Source organism: Marmota marmota, unplaced genomic scaffold, assembly GCF_001458135.2.
Source record: "Marmota marmota marmota unplaced genomic scaffold, marMar, whole genome shotgun sequence".
Lineage (NCBI taxonomy): Eukaryota > Metazoa > Chordata > Mammalia > Rodentia > Sciuridae > Marmota > Marmota marmota.
This window is the reverse complement of record NW_026000240.1, coordinates 10,009,994-10,030,070: the sequence shown is the minus strand read 5'-3', so window position 1 is coordinate 10,030,070 and position 20,077 is coordinate 10,009,994. Positions and strand designations below refer to the sequence as shown.

The 20,077-nt window shown below is 41.9% G+C and overlaps 1 protein-coding gene across 27 annotated transcripts in view; it reads right to left on the bottom strand.

Moving 5' to 3' along the window:
- Nucleotides 1-20,077, bottom strand: part of Mbnl1 (muscleblind like splicing regulator 1) — a 184,446-nt gene that overhangs the window by 140,740 nt on the left and 23,629 nt on the right. For 2 of the 27 annotated variants that reach the window (XR_007344065.1, XR_007344066.1), the window contains exon 1: nucleotides 19,722-20,050. The exons of 13 other annotated variants lie outside the window; for them this stretch is intronic. Coding sequence is in view for 10 of the 14 variants with exons in the window: in XM_048793986.1 (XP_048649943.1) it covers nucleotides 19,722-19,907 (186 nt within the window). In the remaining 4 variants the exon portion in view is untranslated. Of the gene's footprint in view, nucleotides 1-19,721; nucleotides 20,052-20,077 lie in introns of those variants that run through there. 12 more of the 27 variants (XM_048793986.1, XM_048793992.1, XM_048793998.1 and 9 more) reach the window with 8 other exon arrangements.

Below are 20,077 nucleotides of genomic sequence, written 5' to 3'. Positions count from 1 at the left end.
TTTTAATACTAAAAACTAAATCTGAGTATAAAAGCTTGACCCTAACAAATAGATCTTGAATTTCTAAAATGTCTGATTTAAAACCTAACATAGTAAACTCAATCAGGAAGAATTTACTGGCTTCTATTAAAGATTACTCAAAATAAGTTGCTTAATTATTAATCATCATGAGAAAAGTATAAAAAATTATTACTAAATACAAAGATCTAAAATAATCATAATGACTAAAACCACTTATGAGTGAACATAGTGTGGAATTACTTACAATATGCATCCTTAAAAGATAAATTAGTAGACTTCTCATGAGCCAACACAACACACACACACATTCCCTCCTTTCCACACAATCAGTAAAAGTCTCTGTTATTTCGCTAGCATATTTCTTATTCCGAACTTTTTATAAATACGTAGCCATGCAGGTGCTGCACGGTCTATTTAGCCTGATGGATGGGTGGGCATTTCTACTGACTGACACATCTGATCTAGAAGATCACCTACTCAACAAATGATTTCAAACACACTCGTAATAGTATGCCAATATCAAATGAATTCATTCCAAAACCAAAAGTTAGATGATCAGTTTAACGTGAGCTTTTCTTTAAAAAAAAAATCTCAAATTCACATAATGTTTCCTGACAGCGAATCAGGTGCCAGGTGCGCTTCCCTGGTCTAGAGGAGTAAGGCCTGTCAAGACAGAGAGGTACGCTGACCACTTGGGTTTCTTCCCCCAATGCCTTTCCTATTCTTTGGGGAAGGTTCCACACTAACTCCCATGCTTCACTAGGTCTGGAATGTTTAATAATAACAAATCATGTTGCTATTTTACAGTATAAGTATAAATATAAAACACTCTAATGATCTTTCGATGTCAACAGAAACCTATCAATGTAATTATTTTTTTAACAATTATACATTACTCTATATCTACTTCTTTAACTTAGATATTTTACTATTTTAGGCAATGCTGCATTTGCATATGAAAAATTATGCTTATATATAAGTGCTTTTAATAGTATAATCTTAGAACGTCAAGTGTATTCATATATTAACTCTGAACTAGAACAACAAACTTCTTTCAAGAAAATATTTACCAAAATGCTCTCATCAGCAATGAATGATAATACGCTTCACTGTTTTTGTTAAATCTAGGCTTACTTTGAAAAGACACCATCTTTAAATCTACACTGTAAATTTCTCTTGTAGGAATATGCAAAAAAGTATGATGGACCTTTATTTTCTTATAATGAAACTTAAAGCCTATTTGTATTTTGCAAAATCTTTTCAATGGCTAGTTCATATAAGGCAGCTAATCAATGGAAACATTTGTAACATGTTTTTAGACTCCTGTTATTTCAAAGTAAAGCCTTTCTTGCCAAAACAATCAAGCAATTGTATTCCATAATTATTTGCCAAAAAAACAGAAGCTGGAAGTTTGAATAAATTTGGGGGTTGACAGTATCAAAATGGACAATCCATAGCTTACTGTTATTTTCATAATAATAAAAACACTGTGCAGTTCCAGGTGTCTGTGGACATGCTCTACTTGGAAAACCTGACAGCACAGTCACAGGATTAAAGAATGCTTCAACACAGTACTTCTACAAATGCAAGAAAATAGTCCATGCCCCTCTTCCTCCTTTACATTCTAATAGACTAAAGGAAATGGTTTCTGACAACTGCTATAAATATAAGTTATTATCAAACTAGCTAAGGCACAACAAAATTCTGGAAGGCTCATGGGTGCCCGGACATATCTTCCCACATGTAACTTCCCAAGGCTGGGCGTGCAGAGGCCTCCTTCACAGATCTGCACTGGGCCCTCCTGAAGCCGCATGCACTTCCAATTAAAGAACCAAGACCCATGCCCAGTGCTCTCTTCTAATTCTCCCGAGCAAGTGTCCTGTTAGAAAGTAGAAGCACTCCTCCCTGACTTTGCTCTCCTCTCTCCCAGTGAATAAACAACAGTTCCCAGGATACAGAAGTAGCTCAAAGAGGGTTTTTAAAAGACTTGAAATGGCTGGGTGGCAGGATGTGGGCATTTCCAGGGCTTTTATTCCCATTTTGACAAAATGATTCACCATGTTGTCAGAGTATAAATAAAGTCATGTGTCTTAGGAGACGGGATCAAAGATTTTATTCTTAGGATTTTCTACTTTCTACAAAAGAATACACATATTGAACCAACAGGACAGCTTGAGATTTGTTTCCTTTGCTAAATAAGAAGGAAAAAAAAAAGTCCTCTTCCTAATTCTTTCAATAGGACATAGGTTCTGTGCATCTCAGGAGGGCCGTGACACATGGGGACACATAAAGACTATGCCCTTTTAATGAGACAGTGACTGAGGCGCTATGCCTGTCCCTCAGCATCCTGTGCTCTTGGTCAACAAGTAGCTCTCCACGCCATCAGAGCACCCAGGGCAGCCGCAAGCAAGCTCCTGCCATCGCCCGGCATGGGTCAGCTGCAAGGCCAACCTTCTAGGAGGCTGACCTTCCAGAAAGAGGCCAGGGGAACCTGAATCCGTCCCTTAGGGTTGGCCACTAAAAACATACTCCTGGGACGGACAGCAGACACCCAGAGGCACAAGACTGGGAACTCAGGTTTTTACCAGACTCTAGAGGTCATACTTAACCCCATATAACTCTGACAATCACAGTCAACTAAAGCTAGCACACTCCTGTCACAATTGACTGCTCACTGTGTTCTGACCCCATCATTTCCTTAAAAAAAAAAAAAAAAGTGTTTCTTCTTTGAAAAGATGGCTTGTTTACATATTTAGTGGCATACTATTTGATTATACTCTATCAACTACTTTGGAAAACTAGTACACCTGTAAAATGTTCTGGAAAGTTCTGCCAAGGCTCATCATTAAGTCACGCATGCCCCTCGGCATCACGCTCACATTCTACACACAGTAGAACACCACCCTTCCTGTCTCCTGGCATTTACTTGAGTCCTATCCAACAGTGCACTACAAATGTGGAGGCAAAAGCAACCAGCTATGTACAAAATCCCCCAGCGCATCTTAAAAAATGCATCAGACAAATGAGAGCAGTGCTCATGTAGCAATCCTGAATTTTCCATATTTTCCAATCATTTCAGTATCAAACTATTATACATACTCACATACAGACATGTAAGAGAAATGCTTTACAGAGTGGTATGTAGGCTCCTTATCTATTTATAAAACAATACTGTAAGGGCTGGTGGTAGAGCACCTGTCTAGCATACAAGGCCCTGGATCGAATCCCTGGTACCACCAGACAATAATAATAATTTAGAATAGCAAAATTATTTCACAAAAAGATGAAAAACAATTGAGACACCTACCTATCCAATCACTAAAATATGATTGAATAAATTATCATTATAGATAAAATGTGAAATAAGAATCAATGTATGTGTATGTTTGTGTGTATGTGAAAATTAATGGAATCTTTTCCTTCATATATAACAAAAACCCAGCCCTTTATTTAAATTCAAATAAACCCTCCATATCCAAGTTAGTAGGAAGAAAAAAAGGATTCAGATCATTCTGTAATCTTCTTGCAATAAGAATCATTTTGTTTTGGATAAAACTATTATTAGGTAATAACCTTTAGAGATTAACTTTTGAAAATCATCTTGGAGCCAGGTGCAGTGGTACACATCTATAATCCCAGTTACTTGGGAGGCTGGGGCAGGAGGGTTCCAAGTTCAAGGCCAGCCTCAGCAACTGAGACCTTGTCTCAGAATAAAAAACACAAAAGGGATGGGAATATAGTTCAGCGGTAAAGGGTCCCCAATACTAAAGAGAAAAGTGAGCTCTTGCTGCTCTCTCTGTGAGCTCAGGCCTCCCCTTCTAGTCACTGAATTCTGAAGTTGCTAGTGAAGAAGCTAAGCACAGAATTGGGGTTTTCTCCACATAGAACTCATACCTCCTACTGTTGTTCAACACAGCAAATAATATTCTACATACTAGTGTATAATTTATTTTCATCCTCATTCTTTGTTTCTCACAAGTCTCACAGACAGTGATTGCTCATTTGTAAACAAACAAACTGCATGGTTCCAAGACGCTCACCACAGTCCCCTTAGCTAGCTACACGGAGGAGCCAGGATTCAGTGTCAGGTCTTGATGGTTCCAGATACAAAACCTCATTCACAACAACCCCAGCCATTTCATATCAAAGACCATGGAAATGACAAGGACTATAAATACCACAGATGCCAAAATCAGAGTGAGGTGTGCCCGGGGTCAAGCTGGTGGACCATGACTGGGTGTCTCTCCTGAGGCTTTCTGGGCATGAGATGGGTAAGTGCAGGGACACCTTCAGGTAAGGTTTCCCAGGGAGATGGCATGGTCTCCTTCGTGAGCACAGTGAAGGACACACTGTCCCTGTAATCCACGCTGGGCATCAACACGTACACTTGGGGATGTCGAAATCCAACACCACATCGACTGGCTTCTCCTCACAGGTCACAGGTTCTGCTGACTGGAAGGCTGGCTTCTGAGGAAGAGGCCCCAGGGCCACCTGAATCGGCCTGGGAACAACAGGAGCCTGCGCTTCCTTCAGTGCTTCGCTCGGGAACCTGGGCGTGTGAGAAGAAGTGCCCTACGGGTGAGACCCACACAGGCCAAGGGAGCCCGAGCCAGCCGAGCTCCAAGGGCCACCAGGACGCGGCTGGGAAGCAGGGACGAGGGGGGATGACGGTTCCCAACAGTGAAGCCTGGGCAGCTGTTAAAACTGTAGAGGAGCGCGTGGCGGAGAGAAGCCCCGAGCACTACCTACAGTGACAGTGAGGGCTTTCTTTCTGCACGTGCCAAACCTGCTCCCCATTAGGTGAGTCACCTGGTGGTCCAGGAAAGTAGTCAATGGTATTTTGGTTCAGAAAATTAAAACCCAAAGTGAAAACAACTCAAAAATTACAATCCCGGTTCCAACATCCCCAAATGTCTCTCCTGCTGTTCCTCCAAGGGTGCTTCTTTTCTCCAGTTCTTTTTCTCCTCCTGTCTTAGAGGAATACATATTTCCCAAAATAAATTTAAATGCATTCCATACATTATTAAATGAATAAATGCAAGCATTAATGCTAAAAGCAATACACAGGTAAAATGATGTGTGTGTGCTGACTGTGTTAACCGTATTGATGACCCTCTCTCCGCAGCCTAGACACAAGGGGTAAAACTGGTGGGTTGAAGGAGAAGTCAGAGATGGCGTCGTGATGGTCATCTAGGTGGACCTGGGAAAATGGCTTTTTTTCAGTGCTGGCGACTGAACCTACATCCTAGGCAAGTACTCCACCACGGAGCTGTGCCCCAGCTCCAGAACAGTGCCTTTTACCCACGGAGAGACAAGGAGGGAAGGCAAGCCAGGCTGTGGAAATATGGGCCATAAGGCAGAGAGCTGGGGAAGAGGTGACCATGGGCACAGGGAGTGGTCTCTTGGGTGTGTCCATATGCAATGGGGCTGGCAGGAGAGGAGGCTAGAAGGGCCTTGAAAGACAAGCTTTCAGGGGTTGAGCTGGGGCTTAGCGGTAGAGTGCTTGCCTCGCTAGTGGGAAGCCCTGGGTTTGATCCTCAGCGCCACATAAAGATAATGAAACAAAAATACATTTAAAAAAAAAAGAATTCTGCTTTCACTTCTTAAGTAATAAGAATTCATCTCTTCCAAGATCTCATTTAAGGGCAAAGTTAGATATTTAAACATCCTAAGAGTTTAACAATAAAACACTATATAGGATATGAAGAACTTTCATTAGATGGATTTTTCTACTTCCTAACATGTTTGCTTCAGTTGCCAGATAGCTGAGAAATTCACCCTCAATTTCATCTCCAATACTTGCTTCCTCTTCTTCCTTCTGATTGACATGCGTTCTGTCTCACAGGTGCCTCTGACGCACATTCAGTGCTATGTAGTCCACTCCTTCTCCTCTCGACAGGGGTTGATGACATACATAAATAAAACTAAAGTAACATTTGCCCTGTTACCAGGACAAAACCAGAGGTAAGAAAACTGAAACTTTCAGAAGAGAAAAGCAAAGCTCACAGCTCTATAAATATTTCAATGAAAGATGACCACAACCAATTAGAATCCCGGCTGCTGCAACCCCAGGGTTCGGGGCCTGTCTCTTCTCCTGACTGTCCAGTTGGACCTTGTCTGGGAATCGGTGCTCTTACTAGGATGCCAAAATGACCTTCTGAAACTCACAAGCTTCCCGGCTGCAGACATTTTCAGCTGCTCAGCCCTGCTATCACAGCACTCTGCATGCTATGGAGCGGCAAAGCCAGAGCCTCCGTGCTGGCCCTACCTTCCCAACTCACAATATTCTGCGGCCACTCAAACTTGAGTTTTCTCTTTCTGGACTATTTTGTGATGCTTCAACTCTTACTTAACTGTAAAGCAGTAATGCTAAGCATAAAATGACGTTTTCCTTTACATGGAAATATTCTGCTTATGCATACATAATACACCTAACATTGGCAGAAGCTTTAAAATAAATATTTCCTGGCATCTATACACAATACTTTTTAATGACCAAAAATTTAATGGCAGGAAGACCTTACAAAACGTCATTCTTTCTTCAATGGCCAATTTAAAACTGGAGAGACGTCTACATTTCCTGATGTACTTACTATTTATGCCTACCCAATGCCTACCACAGTACGTAGAATATAAAAGAACTCAATTGTATATTTCAGTAAACATTGTGTAATCTGCACATTTAATATTTCATTTTTCACAGAAATACTGAATTGAAATGTAGGTGCTTACTTTTCCTCACATTAGTACCATACATTAGTACCTTAGCATAGAATCTTTAAACTTATCCATCTCTATGAATGTATCTATCTCTGAAATTTTTTGACATATTAAAGGAAAATATTTTTTATCCATGAATGTCAAGCAATTAGTACACCAAAAAACTGTTGCTCCAAACACAGGTTAAAACTGAACGCCAGGGCTGGGGCCGGGGCTCAGTGGTAGAGTGCCTGCCTGGCATGGGTGAGGCACTGGGTTTGATCCTCAGCACCACATAAAAATAAATAAAATAAGTAAAGATATTGTGTCCATCTTTAAAAAAATAAATTAAATAGAACAAAGGTATTATGTCCACCTACTACTAAAAAAATAATAATAATACATGTTAAAAAAAAACCTGAATGCCAGCAGAAGAAAACCGCAATGGCAATCAATTCATTAAGATGCAGGCTGAGGTCTGAATGACGGCACCTACTTTCCAACCCTTTGACCTCAAGCCTCAGCAAACATGGTCATGAAGAATACACTGAAATTTGCATGTGTCTCTAGAAGTGCTTTTTGTTCTGCTTAGGGTCTGTGGCAGCCTACACTCTCACAAGTCACTCAATGCAGAGATTCACAAGATGACATAAAACATGTTTCAGAGCAAATTTATAAACTAGCCCATTAGTTGAAGAATGAATCTGTGGCTTCATGTATTTATTCTGTTCCAACTTTAGTTACAATTTATGCAGTACTTCATGATCACTTATGGAATACACTTGGACATATGGATAAAACCCAAAAAATGTGCACACACACACAGACTTGCTGTGATTACTCTGCTAAGGATGTGGGGGGTACATAAGAACAATCAACCAGAAATCTCCAAGAGAACACAGAGCTATCAATTCTCGATGGCATGTTTGCTTATTTGAATGTTGGCCACAGATTTGTATTTTTCTAGGATGAGAGAAATGAAATCCATCCCCCTGACCCTGCAATAATGTAGTTGAATAGGGGCAATAGCATTTCCTATGCTCTTTGGGGGCTCAGGACAAACAGAATTTGGCCATGTAGCAAGCCACTCAACAGAGCAATTGGCAGAGTGCTCTGTCACTCAGAAGCGACATCAGAAACTTCACAGGTGGTGATGATTTTGAGTCTAAAAGTAGATTTTGCTGATCCTAGAGAGTGCTAGGGCCGAGGATATCAGGTGGGAGCAGAATACTGTGCAACCACGCCAGCAGATCAGGCCACTTGACACAGGACTCCTTCCTAAGCCAGTGAGACTTCAAAGTCCATTCATGTCTGCTGTTTTATGACCGCAATGCTTCAAAAACTTCCTTTCCCATTTCACTCCCTTCAGTCTTCTCAGAATTAACCTGGAGCCAGCCTCAAATCTGCATTGATCTGGATATTTCTATTCACCATGGAAACCAACAAGCACACCCACAAACAGCAAGACCCCTGGGCTGAGTCTCAGCCCTCAAACACCTGGCTGTACCACCCAAGCAAATCTCCTAACCCAGAAGGTCCCCAAGTCCCATCTCTCAGTGAGCCAAGAGAGCAATCCTAATTCTCAGAGTCCTGTAAGAGCCACACTCACCTAGATAAGTGAACAAGTACTGTGCAGGTGAGAACCCAGTTTTTTAATATTACAATTGGTAATGCTGAGGTCTTGGTGGCTGTTCTGCTTTATATCACTCATGAATGGGCCATTTTCTCTAAGCCATGAACTTCAGAAAATCAGAAATCATATCCCAAATTGCTCTTGAATATTTCAAACACAATCTTAGAGTAAAATTTCTCATTCAGGGGGCTTTAAACAAATATTTAAATTACACCTAGTTTTCTGAAATTAGGAAGCAGCTAGTTTTCTAACCTAGAGGGCAGATGGAGTCCTGGAAACCAGGAACACCTCTCCTGACAAGGACCATGTGCAGTCGAGAAGCTGGCCTGCAGAACACAGTTCTATCTCCCGCACCCAAAGGAGAGTGGGGGCGAAGGCATGGTGCGCACACCCAGGACCCTTTGTAACCAAGCATGTTCACCTCTCGCTTATGGGTTTTCTTTACTGAAAAAGTTGGAGGCTCTGAAACTTGACTGTCAATACAGAGTGTTTGAATCTATCCCTAAATCAGGAGTTAATGTGGAAAAGATTCACAGGAATTAGTCGTCCCCACATTGCTCCATAAGCACCAAAATGAAAAATAAATTAATCTCTTCTGCCTAATCCAGGATAACACTATGGTTAGATTGTGCTTATTTATTAAAAACTTTTTTTTAAACTTCTTTTAAAAAAAAAGTTTAAGCAATGAGTCATATCATTTTAGTAAAATTATAGGTGGATTTTGTTTTTTCTAATACAAAGTGACTAAAGAGTGAATGCTTCACTGAATGGTTTTAAGCAAATTCCACACTCTGCCCACAAACAGCCTATTCTCGGCTCCTCTGTGCCCACTTTGTTTTGCCCTAACTCACTGGTGAACGTTTCTATCACTATACAGGAAACCACTCTGAGAACAGGCACATCTTCCTCCCCCTTTGCCCCCGAAGCCCAGGTGTAACAGCAGCACACGGTCAACACTGCACCAGAACACTCTGCTCTGATGCCAAGAGCAAGACAACGCTCCTTTTCTGAACCACATCTGACTCTATCTGGGATATGTCCTGATCAGCTCCCCAAGAGAGGAGGCTGCTAGCCAAGGAAAGGTCTCCTACAGAACATGTCCTCAGAAGGGCTCATCCTTTAAAGACATAGCTGAGTCACAGGGGCAGTCACAGAGGGCACAGACTGATGGGTGACGAGGGTGCCTTCTGAAAGCACCAGGCACAATCACACCTGTGGGCAGGGCTGGGCCCTGCGGTCCTACCACGTCTTGAGGAAGCTGCATGGTGCCATAACTGCTCCCGCCCTGAGCCGCTGTGGCTCTGTATCTGCAGTCAACCAAACACGGGCTGGAGGCTCTGGAGAAAAACACTGGAGAACCTTCAGTCGGCACAGAACATGTGGACAGTTTTCCCTGCCAGTCTGACAGCCCCGGACATAGCATTTGTACTGTGCTGGGTATTGTGAGTAATCAAGAGGTGATTAGAAATGCAGGCCAAACATGTAGGACATTATATAAGGGACCTGCACAGCCATAATGTCGGGAACCAAGGGGTGTTCTGGAATCCAGTTCTTGGGGATACCGAGAGACAACGGTGCTTTGCCTCTGAACTTCCCAAGTCAGTCCCTCTCTGAGGGGAAGCCCAACGCAAGTGCCAGGGCATGTGCAGAAGGCAGCACACGCTGTCAGCCTCATCCTGCCACGAAACAGGAGCCCTATCTTATATGCGTTTCGGTTTTTACAAATCCAAGGAACAAAGATTATAAGCATTTGCCAAACTATATACCGTTTATAATCTCAACACCAAAGCATAAACATGAAAATCTGACAACCATTTAAATTAAATTTGTATTTCCTAGACCTGTGTCCATTGTTATAAGAGTAAAGTTTTTAAATGACTGTCTTGTAAACTTGAACCTTAACCCTCACCCCTGGCAGAATCATACGGGGTGGGAAGGGATGCTAGCTGGGATGCAATAGAAGACCTGACTTCTAGCTGTTACATTAACCTCTCTGAGTCTCAGTGTCCTGGTCAGCACCATGAGCCCATAACTGTGACCACTGCCAAGGTGCTCTCTCCCACCTCGCCTTTCACAGAAAAGAACACAAGCCCATCATGGCTCCCGCAGAGAAGACGCTCAGGGGTAACAGCTTGCTCCATTACATCTGCCCTGTGTGCACCGCTTCCCTCCACATCTGCAAAGAGAGCTGCACCCCCAGACCTTTTTCAGAGGCCTCCATGTAGAGGTCCTGGCCATTCAGTTCCAGAGACTTCCTCTTTGAATTTCCTTCCTTCTTTGAGCTTCCTCCTTTGGTTTTCCTTGTGTGGTCTCCATTGTTAACTCCTGTGTGTTTTTCCCCAACTCAATTATTCATGAGAGAAAGTCAGAAACTGTCACTCAGTTGGAGAGCCTCCTCTCCTGATCTGTTACAATCTTTTGACTCTAATAGGTGCTCCAAATATGTGTGCTAATTGACTATTTAGCAGAACATAAAAGGTGAATTGACCTTTCTATGGTCTTATTGTTAACATGATAAAGTAACTTTTGAGAGGGAAAGACCTGGGCACTTAGTAGACGTTAACCCATTACTTAGAAGTAGATGTAATATTCTTCTTCCTATGTTAATTGCTCCCAATATAATAAATGCTCTTAAAAAATCCCAGTCCTCAAAACTATATTCCTCTGATAGTCATTTCAACTATGCAACATTTAGCAAGTATCCCCCTGCCTCACCAAAGCACTCTGCAGGATTTTCTCTGAGGTATATATTTTTCAATAGTTCGAACTACTACTGTTCTGCACTTTTCAAATTATCCAGTGGAAAGGCAGTGCACTGCCTCAGAGAGACTCTCTATCCCTAGGTCAGAGACTTTCTGGTGTCCTTGCTGTTGCCAACCACTTTGTCCATCTAATCTCTTGAAGACTTTCAGGGAGGTACTTAATACCAAATGCCTCCTAGGAATGCCCCCAAACTGACAGCACAGCTTTCCCTGAATGGTGGAGCAGTAAAACTCAAACAAGGGTTCAAAGTCATTTGGAGTCAATTAGTCTAGTTAAAATCAGTACAATAATAGAGAAGGCCAAGAAGAAGTTCTCATTTCAATACTGTTTTGTCTTAGTTAATTAAAAAGGAAGACTTTCTAAGCATTCTCTTAATATAACAAAATGATTTTCAATGCATCTGTATAGCACAAGGCAAAGACCAGATACTGTAAAGGCATGTACTCAAAGTTGGCTTCTGCCTCAGTACTAACAGTGCATAGCAAAGGCAAGACAAGACATCACAAGGTTATTCTTTAGCTCCATATAAACATGCTATGTATTTAAAGACATATAAACAGTATGATTCCTATATTACTCTTCTGGATCTAGAGAACCTAAATTAATAATAAATGGTGAGTACTTACAAATATGATCTTTTTCTTTAAAACTGTCTTGGTTTCATGGGGATTTCTCTATATATGATTGAATACAAGATGATCTATCATTACTGTGACATATTCTGCTTACGCTATGCTAAGTCATTTATATGAACAAGTGGGCAAGAGTCTCAAGTCAAAGGGCTCCTGACAGAAAGCCTTCTGCTCTACGGGAATCACAGCCATGAGCACAGCCATGAGCCAAATGCAACACTTAGTGATTCCCATAGGCAAATCGCTCTGTTTAGAAGAGTGACTGATCACCGAGGATTTTTATTTCCAGGAAAAAGAATACACAGTTATACTGATACCCTCCCTAAAATAGCCAGGTCTGAGGAGGACAAATGTCAGCCACACTGAGCACACTGCAAACTCGCTTTATCATGCATCTATCTGCTGCCTTGTTTATCACTGAGGACAGGTCACACAGGCAGGCCGCGTGGACACTGAGACACTTCCCAGCAAATAGCAACAGACGGTAAAGATCAGGCTGTACTGACTTCAGAAGGGCCAAGTCAGGATGGAGAATTCGGTGGCCTTCTGTAGCCCATCAGGTCCTGAGCATGGCCCAGGCCTGGCACAACCAGTAATGGAACTGATGGTATCGTCGACCAGTCGAGTTAGAAGCCCTGATGAGACACTCTCTTGCTGATATTTTAAAATATAATTCTTTATTCTAATATAGCAATGATACTCAGGGAAAGCAGTCAAGTTCTCAATAAGGGATTTTGATGGATAGGAAGCTTTTTAATTCTTAAGATGCTTTAAATCCTTGGTAGTAAAGCAAAGTTTCCCATGCTGGCCTCATCAGCTTCACCTCAGGACCTTGGGCCTGGCACACGTCCCCAGCACACGCAGCCATTATTCCCGTGCCCCTTATTCCTGTCTCCACGTGGTCCCACATTCTGCTTGCCAACCCCAGAATCTGGACTTCATCCATGTGCCCCATCCTTCCTCTGTTCAAAGTCACCAGCGCACAGCTCCATGAGGTCAACTCCCTCGCCAAGGTCAGCTCGTGCTCAGCACCTGCTATACTCTCCCAAGCTCCTCAACGGTGTCCAAAGCCCAGCACAGCCTCCTTCCACCTGCTCGGCCTCTCCCCAGCCTTGGTGCCCTCTCGCAACTCCCTCCACCCGCCTCCTCTTCGCCCACTCTCTTGGAGCTTCCCAGGTGTGTATGCAGCAAGTATGACTCCTCAAGTACCCCAAGAGTTCATGCCCTCAACCTCCTATCAGCAGCCAACACAGCATTTTAAAAAATCTGTTTCTATTCTTTCACATAAGAGCATGGGTCCTGAAATGGGACCACCCTGGTTCAACTCCTTGTGCTACTTACTAGGTAAATAACCTTGGGCAAGAAGTAGACCTGTGCCTCAGTTTCCCCATCTGTGAATCCAGGGTACTGGTCATGCCCACCTCATGAAGCCGTCCCAGAGAATACAGGTATGAGTACATCAGCCTCAACCTGATGCACGGGAAATCGTAATGAGCGCAAGTATGCGATTCTTTACATATTAGGGGAGGCCAAAAATCTGGGTTAAAAATTTGGACATGGAAATCAGAAAACAATGAAGCCTCTGAACTATGCACATGACCAAAGAAGCTCCTTGAAGGCCAAGGTCAAGGCCTATTTTACAGGCACAGAAAAAACTAAATGAGACCTTATAAAGAGATGTACAGCAAGAGGCATTCTGTTAACTTGATCATACTTATTTAGATGTTATAATTTCAGAGATGTAGAAACTAAAGCCATGGGAAGAGCAAACTTTTTCCCTTAAATCTGTTCTTCCTTTCAAGAAATCGACAAAAAAATAATAAATATATACAGATACAACAGTAAAATGATGAAAGTCATCTGGCTGTCATCACTTGTATCTACTAAGGAGTTCTGACCTTCCAAATGTGCCATGCCCCATGAGGTCTATTGGGTGGCTCACCTACACTCAATAAACACTGGACTTTGAAAACAAACTGAAATGTTCATAGAAACTGGTGTGCCCTCCCAACTCTGCTTTGTGAAACCAAAATTCAGTCCACACAAATATCAATGAGGGGCCTTTGGAGGGGAATCCTGAGTCCAGCCACCAGCTCAGGGCTGTCCCCAGCAGCAAGCCCTGGCCCCGCCTCTGCTCACCTCCCCTCACTGAATAGCCCGCCTGGTTTCTACTAGAAAATGAAAGAGTATCTCCTCCAACCAAGGGAGCCTGAAATGTTCCCTGAAAGGAAAGTTCTCTTATAATGGGACAAGAGAGAAACAAATAAAATGTTAATGTACTGTTTCTAGTATCATCAGCAATACTGATAAATAGATTATTAAACAGATGATGAAAAAATTTTGATACAATGAACTGTGGACAGTCTGAATGCTGACACTAAGGCAAGCTCAGGAAAACTCTGTGATACTCTCCCAACATGAATACGAAGAATAAGGCCTCATTCTGACCCTGTACTGGTCAGCACAGTACATGCTTCCCATGTACTGGGAAGACTGTAGAAGTCTTTCACTGTTGACTTCCTTACAGTTTCACTGCATATAGAACTTTATCCTGCTTTTAAGAATGTTCTGGAAGAGTCTACTCTTCTAAGTACAAAACTTACAGACATTGCTATAATACTTTTCACAGACAGGGCCCTTAAAGTATCATAAAGGTTTCTGAACACCCATAAAACTGAATTCAAGATAGGACACTCGTACCTATGTCCAAAACCATTAGCCAAACCTTCTGGTCTGGGGTCACTTTTACTCAGTCATGGTAAATTAGATACTTGGGCTGTTTCTGATTCTAACCCCTCAGCCCATGTATTTCTCTCTTTGCTGTTCATTATGCACATTTACTTTCCAAAATTAAATCACTGTTTTTTGGTATGTTTCGGTATCATTTGCAATGATGAACTTTAATATACGAATTCTGGGCACACATTCAAGTTATTATCGTAATCTAGTCTAAGAGTTGGGTTACTTTCAATCAAGCTTCTCCTGGGCAAATTCTCTACATCCACTGCTTGCCTTGGCTACCCACTTTGTTTTTCTGATATGCATGTAACTATAAAAAGCTTTGATTTTATGGTTTTCACTAACACTAATGACGTACTCTATCAACATTCTAGTACAGATCATTGGGAAAAAATACACGTCTGCCAGGTAAAAGGCTTAAGAACATGTGGGAAAACCCCGTGTCTAGATGGTACATGCACACATGGGAAATGCAGTCAGATGTCACCAATGCTCCTTAAGAGAACATGATTTTGGTAAAGGTGAAATTAAGTAATGAGAAACCCAAGCATGCTTCATTGCAAAACTATCTGCTCTATTATAGGCACATGGGTCTGAGCTGCATGGACCTACCTTTTCTGTGTGGGGACTTATGTGCCATGTTTCCTAGCCCTAACTCTAAAGTGCTGTTTCTGTTTCATAGCTAGCTCCAAACTTTCATTCCCCTCAGCAGACTGCCAGTAGGGGTGGGAGGGGGATATATGGACTAAATTCGGTAGATTTTCATGAGCTAGCGGGGTATGTCTCACAGTATGTATTCACCTACAAATCAACTTTACATGATAAATTAATATTACAAACCAGCCTTAGACTATTCATTTCACAGGATTAAGCCTATCCCCGTAATCCTACAATCTTGTTACTCTTTAAAACAAGTTCATTTTTAGTTAATAGCCTCCAATTCTTTAAAAAATAAAATGTAGAAAAAAATCCAGTGTCGAATATAAATTTTTAAAAAATGCCTCCAGAGGGGGTGGAAAATCTCTTTTTAACTAACGAGAGACTAGAATGGAGTTGCCACCTGTATGGCTATCAACAGTGGTCTGTGGATTGTATACTTACCACAATTTTTAATAATAGCATGGCATTTAGCACCGAGTATCCAAACTTACTTCAGCTGCTTTAGCAAAAGTTGCATCTCCACACCCATATTCCCATGCATGCATCTGCCCACCTAAGGAGAGCACACCCCCTGTACCTTCACCAAGTACCTTTGGGGACAGGTAAAAGTCACTCTCTCCATTTCTTGAAACAATGTCAAAAGAAGCAACAGCTGTTCTCCTGGAGCAGACATACTACATGAACCATGTACTCTTCTAGAAACATCTCCACCTTTTTGAAATAACTGACCTCAGTAGAAAAGCAGTTCTATATTCTACCCAACACGTCTACATTTAACCTTGAGAGTAATTATTCCTCTAATGGTTTAAACAAAGAATAGTCACAGCAACCTAGAACAAGATCTCAAAAGTAGTGGGAAAAAGTGCCGAATACATGCCCCCTACACCAAGTCTCTCAAAGATTAATTCTGTGAATGTTCCAGGCATGTGTGACAAGATACCTCTTCAGAAACATGAGTGATTATCTGAAAGAGATGTAGTGAATTTCTGTTTTAAAAGACTAAAAATAGGTGTCAACCCACAATCATAGATTTACTAGGTATTTCTGATCTCTTTTCAAGGATATGGCTATATGCTCATATAAATGTACATTTGTGAGTATGAAAAATATTATATAAAAATCAATTTCCCTACCTCGAACTTAAAAATAAAAATATGTCCACAGACATTTAATGCTGCATGTCAATAGCTCTTCTTACATCCTCTGCTTTTCAATCAATAGCACTCCAGCCATCAGTGAATATGCCCCATGACTCATCAGAAACAATGCAGTTAATGGGATCATCATCCCCCAATCCTTCACGTAACTCCTTGAGGCCTCGCGCTGCAGAAGACAGATTCAAGAGGCCACCAAGCCAGGAAGCAGTCTTCTCCTCGCTCCACGTGGAACCTGTCCTCCTGCCTCCAAGAATGCCCAGTACATCCATCTCTTTTTGACGTCTTTCAAGAATATACCAGCAAGCATACTTTATATGGTTAGAAAAGAACCACATTTCTCTGGCTCCAGATTCACTGTGCGAGGCACAATGGACTTCAGTGATGAAAGTATCTGAAAGGAATGTCTCTAGGACCTGTGCCATCGTGCTTTGTTTGCAGCCAGACGCTGTCTCCAGACCATGTCTCTGCGCACACGAGTTCTTCCAAGCTGTGACATTACCTCTTTTTACCTTTCCTAACACTTGAACAAGGCCTGAGCCCCTCCTGGTGACAAGCTTTTGCTCCTGTGAATCCTGTATTAACACTAGGTCAAGGGTTGCGTATGCATGTGTTGGGTGTTTTTATTTTCTAAGAAGGAAAGTTAGAGCAGAGGAAAACACATATTAAGTTTCTGGGGATAACTGCTATTTACTGAAAACTCTACTTTAAAATAAATTTTAGTGACTTGTTTATGTTCGGTAACTCCAGGACAATGATAACTACAGTGTCTCTAAAATGTTCCCAAGTAGCAATCATACTCTATTCTGGCCTTTGAGAGGTGTTAAGACTCATCTCCTAATTATAAGCCTTTTCTCTGCTATTACGACCTCACCATTAAATCTCTAAACTAAGTAGTAGTTTTCAGGAAATAAAAATAGATGTAAGGTGGTATGTTTTTTCAAATTTTGGTTACAATGGATAAGAAAAATAAGGCATTTCTATGTATAATAAATTCTTTATCTTGCAAACTAAAAGTCAACTTCATTATGCTGTGACCAGCAAACTCTTTTTCTCAGAATACTGTTTTCCTTCTTTATTCTAGAATGGCACTCTCCAATACAAATATAATGTCAGCCACATTTATTATATTGTTTCCTAGTGGCCATTGTAAAAAAGTAAAATGAAACAGGTGAAATTAACCTAACAAGATCTACTGAGGCCAACAGCCACAACATTATCATTACAACATATAATCAATATAAAGACATTAATCAGATGTTCTGTTTTTTCCTTTGTCTGAAGTCTTCGACATCAGTACACGTTTTACCCTACAGGAAGCCTCAATCTGACTAAGCCACATTTCAAGTGCTCTAGGAACATAAGGCTAGTAACTGACAGGATAGCACCTTCTAGATTCCCCAAACCATGGAGCTTTTGGGCTCACTAGGCCAGACACTTCACCATCCTCCTGTGTAACTTCTCTATAGACATGGCATGGCTGTTGGACTTCACACTGAGCCAATCATTCAGTGACATACTTCACCTCCTCCCTCCATGCCCCTGACCCTCAGGTCTTCGGCCCACCTGAATGTCATTTTCTCAGAGCATAAAAATTTCAATCACCTCTTCTTTTCAAACTTATTCCAAGTAGGACCTGAGGTGCTCTCTAGTCTGTACATCTCCAAAAACCCAGCAGAAAGCCAGCAGGTACAGGAAGACTATTGTGTTTCTATAAACAGGTATGTCAAATGCAGGCCTAATGTATGATGGCAGTCACAAATGCAAGAGCAATTTTTTTTTTTTTTGCTTACAATGAAAACAGGAAATTTTATATAACAAAGTCATATACTCTTCCTCAATCAGATATACGATTTTACTCTTTTCTCCCCCAAGAAGAAACCTTGGAAGAATCTCTTCTTGTTCTGGAAGAGAACCCAGTGTTTCATTTCATAGGAATTCTGTGCCCAGTGGAAGAACAGAATGTTGGAATAGAGTTTAATGAATCTGACTTGGAGTCTAAGTTTGCCTCAAATATGGAAGTGTAAACACAGCAATATCATCTCGAACCACACAGAACTTTGGTTTCTCTTTGGCACAAGTGCACAGAGTACCACAGTTGTACATCTACACATAGATTTGTTCTAGTTATATGAGGGAAAAAATCCAACTAGGCACATGTGAGGTTTTGCAGAGTCTCTTAATAATAATAAAACCCGATTATTATGTCTTAAGTGACAGTATAATTACAGACGGATGAACAGGTTTGCTGGCGCTGACCTAACCTGTTCTCTAAAGCACAAAAGGTAACTTTTGTAGTTCTCAGCGAGAAACCCGGCATTAAACAAAGAAGACTGAAAATTATGTCTGCATTTTGAAAGAAGGCCTAACAACATAGCAATAAAAAGAAAATGTAACCCCCAAGCAAATGCACAAAACCAGGGAAAATGGGAACACTTCAGGTTTCCTAAAAGAGTCTGGAACCGCAGTTGTCACCAACTTTAAGGAAGCAAAGACCCAAGTGACAGCAGTGTGCTTTCACAGGCTACAAAATAACTTATTCTGTGTGGGCTATCACTCCACACCCAAGACATTCTAAGTATTGAACTTCATATTCTTGGGATGAATTTTGAAGTTGTTCAACTTTCGTCTTAACTCGCCAGAGTGATATTTTATCTCAACAGCAACAAGGCGAGAAAACACCAGCACTATGAACCCAGAGAGAGACCGTGGCAGGGCTCAATCCGGCTGCTATAGAATAGTTATGTACTAAATGCCCTCTTTGTATAAACAGACACCGTGTTCAAACCCAAGAGGGAGGAACAGGACGTCCACTGGTGTAGTATTTCAAAGCACGTTGCAGAGGGCCTGCAAATCCAAAGGCATTAATTAAATTATGACTTTTCTCTGGGTTTATTAATTTGTTTAAGAAATTCCTTGGAGTATGGCAGTTGAGGATGCATTTGCAACCGACAGTGCCTGCCTGCGCTGGTGGGCACACACGGCCAAGAGAGTGGCAGTCACCTTTCCGGCATCTGCTTCCTCGGTGGTTTTTTTCATGGGGAGGCATACTCCAGGGAAATACACCTCGGAATCCTAGCAGCCGCAGAGAAAGAGCACAATTCGTCTTGTATCAACACCCTGTAGTTGTAAAGCGCCCAGAGCGAGCCCAGCCGGGAAGGCACAGCTCCACCATATACCTGCTCGTGTTACAGGCTCTGGAATCAAAGTATTCTCACATGACACATTACTACCAATAACAGATTCCGGCTCCGTTTAAAAAAAAAGAAAAAAAGTGGGTGGAGGGGGGCCACATATTTGTCCTGCTTTTGTCTAAAAACCAGAACCCAAGTACCAACTACTTCTCATTCTTTTCGACCTTTCAAGAAAGCAATGCAATCAACCAACTGCGGCTCCACCCAGAGCGCCTCTTATACTTACTTTTCTTACAGTTTTTGAGTGACGCACTACAAAACGATGAAAAAAAGAAGAAGAAGAAGAAGCAGAAGAAGGAAAAGCAGCAGCAGCAGCCTTCTCATGCAGGGCGTCTTCCGCCCTGCAAACTTGGCAAAAAACAAACTGGACTGAAACACAGCACTCTCCATATAAGGCAGCCCAGCTAAACATGTCATGCGTAATTTATGGGTAGCAGGCAGAGAATTAACCTTTGCGTGCACATATTTGGCCCAGATGGAAACCGGGCTGGACCGCCGCCCGGGAAGAGGGATGCGGAGCGGAGACAGGACCCGCGCTCGCCCCACAGGCCGGCAAGTTGCGCGTCCACTCCACGCACCTGT